At 39.3% G+C, this 12945-nt stretch overlaps 1 protein-coding gene across 9 annotated transcripts in view; it reads left to right on the top strand.

Moving 5' to 3' along the window:
- LIMCH1 (LIM and calponin homology domains 1) overlaps positions 1 to 12945 on the top strand; it is a 375099-nt gene that overhangs the window by 225637 nt on the left and 136517 nt on the right. For all 9 annotated transcript variants that reach the window (XM_077477572.1, XM_077477576.1, XM_077477575.1 and 6 more), the window contains 2 exons: positions 10408 to 10511; positions 12079 to 12109. In XM_077477572.1, the coding sequence (XP_077333698.1) occupies positions 10408 to 10511; positions 12079 to 12109 (135 nt within the window). The remainder of the gene's footprint in view (positions 1 to 10407; positions 10512 to 12078; positions 12110 to 12945) is intronic.

Below are 12945 nucleotides of genomic sequence, written 5' to 3'. Positions count from 1 at the left end.
TAGAAGATACCTGGACGGGCTTATATCAGTTGGTCTATATACTTCTGGGGAAAGGTATCCCAAAAACCCAGGAAAAGCTCTGCTAAATCTGAATCTTGTATAAATAAACAATTTTTTGTCTACTATTTTTTTTATCAGGGGCCAAACAGGTTCTTTTTAAAAAGCATAGTGGTCGTTGTCCCCAAAAATTGTGAAAAAAGTGAAACAGAAACTGAATTGTTTTATCCTCAAGGAGAAAATGTCTGTGATCCTCAATAGATTAATTTCTAAATTAAAAAAGTTCTGGAGGCCCCGGATCGATAATTATCTCCCGCCTGATTTTTGAGCCTGTTGAATCTTTGGCAAAGACGTTATGATAGCGTGTTAAGGACCAAACCTCAAACCTAAACACCTATTCCACCTTTACCCACCTCCAACACTCTTTTCCTGAACCCTCTATAATTCACTTCCTTCTTCTACTTTGGTTCTTTACTTTCACTTATCAACATATTCATCTGAAAAATATTATACCTCAAGGGAATCTTTCATTCCCTCCTCCTTTTGGGTCCCTTAGGAACCTTTGAAATTTTGATCAGCTGATGTTTGAGACCTGGGAGACACCTCCAGACATGATTGATGATCATCATTTCTGAGGAGGGTAAATTTGTAACAACTTTTATGTTTAAAATCTTCAATAAAATGTATCAAAATGGAAAAAAAAAGTGATAAATCTTGGGTGAAAGCCCTGATGAACAATTGCTGATCTGCATAGACTGCTGCTTTCTTCAACACATGAGCAATGCAAAGCAACTGAACATCATTTTTATCAGAACCTCCTCGGAAGCTGATGGTTCAAATTTTATAGATCACAGCCAACTGGCAGGCGCACAAAAAAAATCTTGTAAACATTTCAGTTATTAACATAAATGCGGATTCCTTTAATTGTGTTTTAAACTCTTGTTTTTATCAGTCTGTCAAATTAAGCCAAATTAGCTTTCATTTCAAGCCAATAGACTCTAACTAGCCAGAACTGGTAATCGCATTATTGGTAGGAGCCAACTTTTTTTCTCTGTGTTAAACAAAACATTAAACCGGTTTATTAGACTTGAGCTTTAGTAGTTTTTTTGTGAACTATGGACAGCAAATCTTTTCAGGCTTAGCTGGAAAGTAACCCCACATATTCTAATTTCAGTTTAGGGCAATGTAATCTTGTTACTATAGGGTAGTACGCTTTACATATCATGGCGTTTTCTTCGGGCTCAAAGCATATGAAAACATATTGCAAAAATGCTGCTGGTGTTTTTTCAGACCATAGTAACTCAGCATTTTACCACTATACCAGCAATGATATATTTCCCCATCTTCACGGGGTAGAGGGACAGGCCTTCTAGTTGACATGCTTCCTGATTTGCTGGTAGCCACTTTTAAAGCAGCCATAATATTTCAAATTGAATGTTAGTGAAAGTTCACCCAAAATGTCGCTGAGGGACACTATGGCTCATATTTACTAAAACACCGAATCTGGTGCAGCTGCGCATGATCAATCGGCTTATAACTTCAGCTTGTTCATTTCATCTTTCAAAATAAAATCTAGAAGCTGATTGGTTACTATGCACCCTTGCACCAGATTCTGTGTGCTCCAGTTTTAGTACTCTGAGTTGTATGAATGTTTTATTATCCAAAGGCCGCGTACACACGGGCGGACTGTTCGCCCAACTTTGTTCGTCAACCAATCCGAGAAACAGTCCGCTCAAAATTTGCATGAACGGACTTGACCACACACGATGAACGAACAGTCCGCTGAAAGCGTGCGCGATGACGTGAACGGCACGTACGACGGGACTAGAAAAACGACGTCCTATACAACCTTCGGCCGTTTAAACCCTTTCTGAGTATGCGCGATACTTAGTCCGTCCAACTTGCCTACACACGAGCGGACTGTCCGCTGAAACCAAGTTTGGACGGACAAAACCAAGTTTCAGCGGACTGTCTTACGGAAATTCCGAAAAACTTTGTTCGTCAGACTGTCCGCTGAAGCTCACACACGAGCGGACTGTCCGCTGAAACACTGTTCAGCGGACAAAGTTGGGCGAACAGTCCGCCCGTGTGTACGCGGCCATAGAGTAATTCTTGGGTTACCATCCACTTTAACCTGTTCACGACTGTGCTATAGCGGAATGATGGCTACAGCGCAGCCGCACATTATCAGATGGCTGTCATATGACATCCCTTCCGTGCTCTCTCTTCCTGCATGCCCATGCTGCGTGCGGCGCACATCAGCAGTGATCTGGGTAAAGAGCCAATCACGGCAGCTCTTTAGAATGTGATCAGCTGATCGCAGTGTAAATGTGATTTGCCGGTTATCGGCAATCCTCTTCTAATGCTGATAGTGCAAGAGGAGTGCCGATAATTGGCAAATCCACACAAGAGACATCTACACTGATCATCGGTGTCCTAACTATCAGTGTCTCCCCACCAGTGCTGCATATCGGTGCTTCCTCACCAGTACTGCATATCTGTGCCTCCTCACCAGTGCTGCATATCGGTGCCTCCCCATTAGTGCTGCCTCATCAGCGCACATCAGTGGAGGAGAAAAATTACTTATTTACAAAATTTTATAACCGAAACTAAAACTTTTTTTTTTTTTTTCAACATTTTCTGTCTTTTTGTTTGTTTAGCAAAAAAAAAAAAAAATATCAGTGATGATTAAATACCACCAAAGAAAGCTCTATCTAAAAAATAATGATAAAAAATATATTTGGGTGCAGTGACCGTACAATTTTCATTCAAAATGCGATGGCACTGAAAGCTGAAAATTGGCCAGGGCAGGAAGAGGGTGAAAGTGCCCAGTAGGCAAGTGGTTAAATACACATGCATGCTCTAGTTCCTGGCAACTGTTATTCGTGCAAATATATCCACTTTAAATACATGTGTGCACTCTAGTTCTTGGCAACTGTCACTGGAGGAAATATACTCTCTTACAGACCTAACGGGAATGAAGCCGTGCAAGTTCAGCTGAACAATTTCACTCCTGCATGTCAGTCCCGATTTCGGCCGTGATTTCAGAGACATCTGTGCAGGTTTCTGCACAGATGTCAATGTAAATTGCAGCCCGAAATCGCAAAAAGTAGTACATAAACGACTTTTTGAAATCGGTGCAGTGCCACAAATGTGGCGTGGCACCGATTAGGATGGTGCCATTGGCAGCAATTGCCGCCGATTTGATGTGCGATTTGACAAAATGCTCCAGTGTGAACCAGGGCTAATGTTTGGTTTAGTGACAGTTGCAAGGAACTATATAAAGCCTAATGACTCAAAGCCTATAAAAGAAACATATTCCTGCCAGAAATCCAGCTTTTACCTTTATGGGCTCTCTGTCTGTGTTTAACTAAAATCGCAAGTGGAGAGTCAGCCCTGCCAGTTTATCTCTGTAACCAGGGCCGTTTTTAACGCTGGGTAAAAGGGGCAGCTGCCCTGGGCCCGGTCGTTGTTGTGGGGCCCAAAGCAGCTACCTCATACTTGCCAACTATCCTGGTTTAAATTCCCTCGTCCCTTGAGGTTTTAGTCCTTTGCCTGTTTCCCAATATCTCAGTGTAAAGTGTTGCTACTAATGCAGCCCAGCTCTGCCCTATTGTGTACAGATGACTCACCTGCAGACCCTGCGTTTACATGTAAATTGCCGTCATTCACCGTCATATCATATGATTATTTAGGATCACTGTAAAGCCCAACTTCAGAAATATTAGAAACCTATCCTTACAATAGGCCTCCTTTTCATTTTCCTGCAGTTGACCATTAATGTAGCAACACTGGTATAGACGGTACTGACAGCCCTACAGAAACCTAAGAGTGAGTAAGGGGTAAAGGTACAGGTGGCTCTTGGTCTCTGCAAAGCTAGTGACAAATACATCCCTGGCCAAATTCGGGAACATTCATACAACATGAAAAGCATACAACTATTTAAAACATTTGCTTTCATCTTCCTAGAACAGAAAGTTGTTAACTTTAGGGCTCCAGTAACCCGTAATAACCTGAGGAGCAATGTGTCAGAGTTCTTCTAATCTTCAATTTTCCTCTAAAATTCTTTGTAATGTTTATACATCTTGGTGCAAATGACTTGGAACTGTCATCTTCTAGAAATATCTTAATCCTGGCACTCTGTGCACAAACTATAACATTACCATATATAGCTGCACTTACACCTTGAGCAAATCACAAGCATCTGGATTATGTGGATGTTGGTGGGTCAGTAATTTTCATAACACATCAGTGCAAGAATTTTGATTCACAGTAACACTATTTAGACAGCTTGATAGTTTATTTCGACCCATAACACCCATGCTGTTGTCACATGTCTACATGGCAATGTTTAGTTAATCTTCATATAGAAAGAATGTAAAAGATGGGAAGATGGCATCTGGAATGCCATTTTTCTAAACAATGAGGAATGTGAAAATATTTTACTTTAGATTAAGCCAAAGGGGGTATCATTCAGGACAAAACAGAAAAGTTAATAGAAAAGAAAAACCAGAGTAGATGAGTTACGTCAACACTTTTTTTTTTTTTTTCTTTTCTTCTGCTACTTAGTTTCTTCTGTATATCATAGGCCAAGACAGACAAGTCAAGTTATATATGCATTGAACAGGTATTGGTTCAAGTACTGAATATCATTGGAACATTTATGTAGAATCGGGTGATGTGGGGCAAGACCTTGGGTTGAGTGGTACTTTGAGTTGTTGAATTGTTAGTTTTGATATACAATGGGACTTACAGCAAAGTGCAACTCTTTAGCTGGCAATACATAGTTAGCATTTCATATGCACACCCTTTTATAACTGGGGATGTAGCTGTGTTCGGAATTATGCAATCACATTCAAACTCATGTTAATAGGAGTCAGTACATGCCTGCCATCATTTAAAGTGCCTCTGATTAACCCCAAATAAAGTTCAGCTGTTCTATTAGGTCTTTCCGGACATTTTCTTAGTCACATCCTACAGCAAAAGCCATGGTCCACAGAGAGCTTCCAAAGCAAGGGAATTCATTGCTAAAAGGTATCGGTCAGAAGTGTACAAAATAATTTAAAAGACATTAGATGTACCATGGAACACAGTGAAGACAGTCAAGTGGAGAAAATATGGCACAACAGTGACATTACCAAGAACTGGACATCCCTCCAAAATTGATGAAAAGACGAGAAGAAAACTGATCAGGGAGGCTGCCAAGAGGCCTAGAGCAACATTAAAGGAGTGGCAAGAATATCTGGCAAGTACTGGCTGTGTGGTACATGCGACAACAATCTCCCGTATTCTTCATATGTCTGGGCTGTGGGATAGAGTGGCAAGACGAGAAAAACATCCAAACCCGGCTAAATATTGCAAAAACATACCTGAAGTCTCCCAAAAGCATTTGGGGAAAATGTGTTATGGTCTGATGAAACCAAGGTTGAACTTTTTGGCCATAATTCCAAAAGATATGTTTGAGGCAAAAAACAACACTGCACATCACCAAAAGAACACCATACCCACAGTGAAGCATGGTGGCAGCAGCATCATGTTTTGGGGCTGTTTTTCTTCAACTGGAACAGGGGCCTTAGTCAAGTTAGATGAAATTATGAACAGTTCCAAATACCAGTCATTATTGGTATAAAACCTTCAGGCTTCTGCTAGAAAGCTGAACATGAAGAGGAACTTCATCTTTCAGTATGACAACAACCAAAAGCATACATTCAAATCAACAAAGAAATGGCTTCACCAGAAGAAGTTTAAAGTTTTGGAATGGCCCAGCCAGATCCCAGACCTGAATCTGATTGAAAATCTGTGGGGTGATCTGAAGAGGGCTGTGCACAGGAGATGCCCTCGCAATCTAACAGATATGGAGTGTTTTTGCAAAGAACATTGGGCAAATATTGCCAAGTGAAGATGTGCCATGGTGATGGCCTCATACCCAAAAATACTGAGTGCTGTAATAAAATCACAAGGTGCTTCAACAAGTATTAGTTTAAGAGTGTGCACACTTATGCAACCATATTATTTTATTTTTATTCCCTCCACCTAAATGATTTCAGTTTGTTGTTCAACTGAGTTGTACAGTTTATAGGTACATTAAAGGTATAAAAAGTTCTGAAATGATTTATCTTTCTCTTTTTTTACATCACAGAAACCTGACATTTTAACGGGTGTGTAGTCTTTTTATATCCACTGTGTGTGTGTATATGTGTGTGTGCATGTATATGTGTATATATAATAGCGCGTGTGTGTAAATATATATCTGTATCTCTCCATATCCAGTTGTGCAAAGTGTAGCCCGAGGGCTGAGTGCAGCCATTGCCTAGCCTTTATCTGGCTCTTGGGGCACTATTCCTTCCACTGACACTAACAGTGGGGCCCTGTTTCTTCCACTGATACTGATGATGGGGTAAAATTTCTTACACTAATACCAATGATACGGCACCACTACTCCTACTAAGCACCAAGTCTAAAGCCATGTTTATTTTCACTGATGCTGGGCCCTGGACTTTTTCTACCCCAACTGGTTACAATCCGGCCTCCCCTAAAGTTTGAAGGACAGTGAAGTGGCCCTTTGTTTGAAACATTTGTAGACCCCTGATGTAAAAGAACATTTGTTTGTGATTACAAAAGCTCTAATTACAAATGAAACTGTTCCTAACATGGTCGCATTACAATAAGTATGTTTTTCCTGACTGAGGACCACATTAATAGTTAGGATTTTTGTTAGTTCAGATTAGATGGAGGAAAAAACTTTCCATCCTCCAGCTTTGATTTTTATTTTCACCATGGTTGAAAACAATTGTTGATTTGTCACCATTTACTATGAGAAAATCTGACGAATGTTTTAAAAATGAAAATTGTGTATGGCCAGCTTTTGCTTTAATGCTTTTGTAAAATAATCCCAGTGTCGAGCTGCATGTAAACCATGATCTCCAGCTGATTTAGACTGTACGGGCTAGCATTCCTTATGTCTGTTGGTACCAAGAGACCTCTGAAGACATTGCCAGTCAACTTGTCTTGGGACAGGGCATGGTCCAGCTATATTCAGCATTTTCACAGATTTCTACTGGAATTCTTAGACATGAAGCTGATTCTGTCTGCATGCTCCCCCCTTGCTTAGACACAGACATGCGTGCTTAAAAGTATGCATCTTTGTAACCAAAATGTTTTAAACTGAACTCAAGTTTCACAACAAAGCTAACAGGAAATGAATGGATATATTATTATTTAATTTAGAAACTATCATTCTGAATACTGTTTTTAATTAACAACTGATTACCACTTACAGACCAGGTCGACTTCCAGCATGTATTGTGCCATGGGGAGGGCCATGTACAAGGTGGTAAAGGGGGTGTTTGATGTAGGTCGGGATTGGCAGTTACCCATCAACACTTATACTGATTATGCGAATAACATAATTCAGTGTATGCTGGGAAATTACTAATGCAGACAATATGTAGCATTGTGCATGCATATCTTCCCCTAGCATCCATGACCAGCTTTAATGTTGTGCATGTGCAGGGGAGGGGATGTAACTGTTCAACAGACAAGTTGTGTGATCCATATCTTGGCACCAGCAGCACAATCACTCAACCCCCAAGGTGTAGGCATATCAAATATTTGCTCGGGTGGAAGAAATATTTACATAGACATGAGAGAAGGATAAGTTTGATCTTGTAAGATATGTTCTCGTTTTTTTTTTTTTTTTTCATTTTGTTTTGTATTCTGAAATATATTCTATATGTATCATCTATTTGTCACTGTCTTACCATGGTACAGAACAGCTGTTATCTAACCGAACTATCCATCCAAGGTCCGCGACACCCTTATGAAGTAATGGGTACATAATGTATATATGTGTGTGTGTGTGTGTGTGTGTGTGTGCATATATATATTCTGAGTGGTCCCTGCTGTCTTCTGGGACCTGTGTTAATGAAACTTAATGAGCAATTGCAATGACAGTGCAATTTTATTGCAAATACATCTACCAGGGACATGGCAATAATATAAATAAATATATATATATATATATATAATTACGCTCTTAATGGGTAGAACACATCACTGAGAGAAAGGATCCAAGGTGGGGATCAGTATGGATCAGCCTAGTGAATAAAGTGTATTTTTAAGATACTTTTGATCTGTGACATTTTGCTCTGTTTGTGTGATGCAGATTAGTCAGAGCGAAGTCAGCTCCTCATCTGCAAACTTGTTCCAAACATTGAATGAATTATTTTGATCAACATGACAACCAGGACTTATTGAAAGATTTCCCCTTTGTTCCTGTTCTGGCAACACATTACAATTTTGGATTTTCCCCCACTTATAGTCCCTTGGTCTCCAGGACAAAAAAAAGGGTAAATCTTGCTAATGGGAAAACAGACAGCTATAAAAATCTGACAGGGGTTCTAATCCCTCAAGACTATTCACAATAAAATAAAATACAAACACAGGTTTTGTTTGATTGGGAACTATATTAGAGATTCATGTAATTCACTGGTACTCAGTTTGAGTTATCTAGGGAAAGTTGCACATCTTTTTTTTCTCCTGCGGAGTACGTTTGTTAGACCCAAATCTGTCAGGTGAATTTCTTATTGGAAATGTTCATCTGCTTATAACTTGACTATGACTTGTATTTACTAGATGTTTCTGTTCAGCTCTTCCTAGGCCTGTTACATAAACCTATAAGCTTCTTACACTGTTTAGAAAATAAAGAAAAAATAAGCCATTTAATGTGTATAAACCGTTTCGTGCTTTCTTATTTTAGCTATTTGAAGAAAATCCCTTAATTGTAAATGCAGCAAAATTCATAAACAAATTTTAGAAGATTAAAGTAAAACTCTAGACAAGTTATTTTAGGTAGAATGAAGATTGAGTATTGTCCGTGATACTTTTTTTTTATTTGCACTAATATACAATTTTTCAGGACAGGCTTTCGGGGTATGTCCCCTTCTTCACGGTCCAAGCAGTACTGATTTACACATTTTTAAGCAGAATGTAAAAACAACAAAAAAAAAAAAACGCATACAAATCAATGGCAATAAAGATAACAGCAGAGTTAGTGAGATAAGACAGAGGAAGAGCTATGGAATGGAGGGGGGGGGGTACTAGTAGTATACAATCCCCTCTGTGATTAGCACCCCCCCCCTTTTCATAGCTTTCCCTCTGTCTTATCTCACTAACTCTGCTGTTATCTTTATTGCCATTGATTTGTATGTGTTTTTTTCCTCTCCTTACCCTCAGATGTGTTTTTTTTTTTTTTTGTTTGTTTTTTACATTCTGCTTAAAAATTTGTAAATCAGTACTGCTTGGACCTTGAAGAAGGGGACATACCCGAAAGCTTGTCCTGAAAAATTGTATGGTAGTGCAAATAAAAAATGTATCACGGACAGTACTCAATTTTCTCTGTCATAATTGCACTAATACGGCTACAATCACATTAGGTAGAATGAAGAAAGATTAGAATGTGATTGGTTTCTGTCCCCCACTAGAGAGATCTGCCATCACTTCCTGTGCTTGGGAACATACAGGAAGTGACAGAGGTCCTAAAAAAGGAAGGTTAAGATGGCAAGAAGAACCTGGCAGGAGTATTGAGCCTCCCCTGTTCTGTTAAAGCTGGGATACTGCTTGGACCTTGAAGAGGATGCACCCCGAAAGCTTGTCCTGAAAATTTGTTTAGTATAAATAAAAGAAGTATCACAGTACTCAATTATTCTCTCTTCACTCTGTAAAAAAAAAGAGCACGTTAAGTTCTTATTAGGGAGATTCTGCTTACTTCCTGACTGTAACCACACAGTACTGACATAGTCAGATTGGATACGGGTCCATCTAGTTCAACCAATAGAGGGAAAAAGAGAAAACTTCCATATACACAATCCTATACCGAGAGTTGATGTAGAGAAAGATAAAAAACATCAATAAAGCATGATTCAGTTTGCTCCAGCAGGGGCAAAAAAATGCCTTCCCGATCCCCCAGGAAGCAATCAGATATTCCCTGAATCAACTAGCTCTGGTGTAATTATTCATAATGTAATTATCCAGTTATATTTTGTGCATTTACTAACAAACACATCCAGCTCTTTTTTATATCAATCTCATAAGCTGGCCAGAACTAGTTCTTGAGAGAGTCTATTACATGTTTTCACAGCTCTTGCTGTGAAGAAGCCCTACCTTATATAGACATATCTCCCCAATGGGCACACAGATACCAGTAAATGAAGACAATTTTAATACATTCCCATACTTTGCAAAAAAATTCTGCTTTTATAATTATATGACATTGTTCTATTTAGGTCCACTGTATGTTTTTAGGTACATTGCTTTCCTGGCTTCTAGGACTTCACATTGCTGGTTTATTTTATATCATACATGTGATGTTTTTTAATCTTTATTTTATATCTGTCCATTTTATCATTGCAGGATAATGTGGCATTATTTTTACGAGGCTGTAAAGAACTTGGCCTAAAAGAATCCCAGCTGTTTGACCCAGGAGATCTGCAGGACACTTCGAATAGAACAGTAAGGTGGGTGATTGCTGCAAAAAAAGAATTATGCTTAATAAAAATATTGAGGGTGAAAGACATCTCTCCTGGCTGCATACTTTCTGATAAACTGCTAAGGGACTTTTGTTGGAAGAATGACCAATAAAGCCCCATACACACTATCAGATTTTCTTCTGAGTTTTTCCTTCAGATTTACCAAAACCATATAATATGAGGTCAAACCTTAGGAGTTTCAATTTGTATGCAATCAGGCAGGCCCTTGCACTACATGGTTTTGGTAAATCAGACGACAAAAACCAGCAGAAAATCTGATAGTGTGTATGGGGCTTAAGTCTCTCCAAAATAAGGAATGAATTCTGTTTAAGTCCCTTTGTTGCATAGTTGCTTGTAAGAGGATATTTACGTATTTGTATGATATCTTTATAATATTTTAGCTTGCCTATCTTTACAGCCGAACACTAACAATGAACATCTCTTGTTTGCTTTTCCTTGGTCCAGTAATAAAACATTGAAAGAATTTTGTTTAATCTGTTCTAGAAGGGCAGAAAAATACAGTGCTGTCCTTGTCTTGGGCAGTCTGTAATGCCTAGTACACACGATCAGAAAATCAGGCGAAAAAGTTTTTAAAGCGATCATATGATCTGATCGTTAGTACACAGCTTTCGAGGGCCAATCACGATTGTCCATCCGAAGTTATCTGAAAGAACAAACACAAAAAAATGTTTCTTGTCCGATATCCGATCGTATGATTTTTGTTTAATCAGTACAAAAAATTGGAAGAGCAAGACCATGCATGCTGTACGCTACAATACTATACATTACATCACTTCTGAAGTTCTTGTATTCAGTTGTACAGGAATTTTCTCAAGTTGCGTAACCTTGTTTTTGAGACTGGCATGAAAAAACCCTCCAAAAAAACAGCGATTATTCATCGGATATTCTCATCGTGTGTACAAGGCTTAACTTTATTGCAAACAAAGTTAGCGGGAAGCGTATTAGGGCTGCAAAACACCCCCCCATGTTATGAATGGGGAAAGTGGGGTGCTCTGTAGTCCTAACACACTTTGTGTCCTGGGGGGACAGTGCTTCTCTTTCTCCATAAACACAGTACTGTGAGCTTTGTCAACCTAAGACAGGGTGTGTTACTGGCAGGATCAACAGGTAGAAATAAAGTAAAAAAATAAAATTAAAATAAACTACAACAAATTCAGCCTTCAATTTGAAAGACTGCTTCACTACAATGTAGTATATTTTTGCTGTTGGGTTTAGATATGCTTAAATGTAGCTCCGTACTCATGAATATATCGTTAGATGTATTTTTTTTTAAATGCCATCATTGCAAGTAACTGATTTTGACTTGGTAAAGCAGAACTTTTAGTGGGAAAGAGATGGCGCTCATCAGTGCTGAACCTATGCCTTTATAGAGGGGCTGATTCCTTTACGAGTAGCTGACAGATTGTCTTTTGTGGCTAAGAGATGGGAAGTAATGAGGATCATGCCTTGGAACGTACACTCCATACCAGCAGCTTTTTCATACACTGTATCAGTGAATGCAATCTGTCTAATAGCACATTCCTTTTCTTCACAGGATTTCAGACTGCAACCGGAAGCTAAGAAATGTGAGTATAACGTAACTGAATGTAATCACAATTGTATATGAAATTACAGACGTGCGATTTAATTCCCAATTTATGAAAGATTTATTTCTTTTTTTACATATAGGAAAGTAAAGCATTGGATAGGAAATGTAAATGGCAATAAGGAAATATTTTTTTCCTTATTGAATAAAATATTGAAGGATTAAAGTGATTGTAAAGCTGTTCTTTTAATTAAAATAATAAACGTGTCATACTTGCCTGCTCTGTGTAATGATTTTGCACTGAGCAGCCCCAATCCTTTTCTTTTGTTGTCCCCCAACGTCGCTCCTGGCTCCTCCTCCTTCGGCGATTGCCCCCCCCCCCCCCCCATAGAAGGCTTATAGGAAGTCTCGCTGCCTAAATCTGTAGACATGAAGCCACTTCTGCTGGTTTGGGGATGAAGACAGGCGTTGTATTGGGCCGAGTAAGCATCCCCTCTGGTGCTGCTGGAAACTTTATATAAGCCTGGAAGTTACTGGTCATAATGTGCCACTACCATCAAGCTTGGCAAGACCGATACTCTTGCCTCCTACCGCATGCGGCTTTATCCTACCTTTCCCCATTGGGTCAGCGCTCTTTGATGCCACTGGGATGGTGGCATTTGTGGTGGAATCTCGGCCCTGTAATGCATGGCTTGGTCATGCTGGGGAACATCAGCTCCTATCAGCTACCAGTGGCAAACTATCTTGTTGATGGTGGTCATAATTGAGGTAGGGGGTTGGTCTAATTTTCAGTTGCAGTTGCGTTTCAGTTTCAGTGATGGTAGACTCGGCTGAATCCTCAGATTTTTTTTTCCCTGCAAATCCTTGTTGCTACTA

Source organism: Lithobates pipiens, unplaced genomic scaffold, assembly GCF_037356315.1.
Source record: "Lithobates pipiens isolate NorthernLeopardFrog02 unplaced genomic scaffold, aLitPip1_a1.2 Scaffold_13, whole genome shotgun sequence".
In the NCBI taxonomy this organism is placed as follows: Eukaryota; Metazoa; Chordata; class Amphibia; order Anura; family Ranidae; genus Lithobates; species Lithobates pipiens.
Note: the sequence above shows the minus strand (reverse complement) of the source record. Positions and strands in the feature narration are given on the sequence as shown.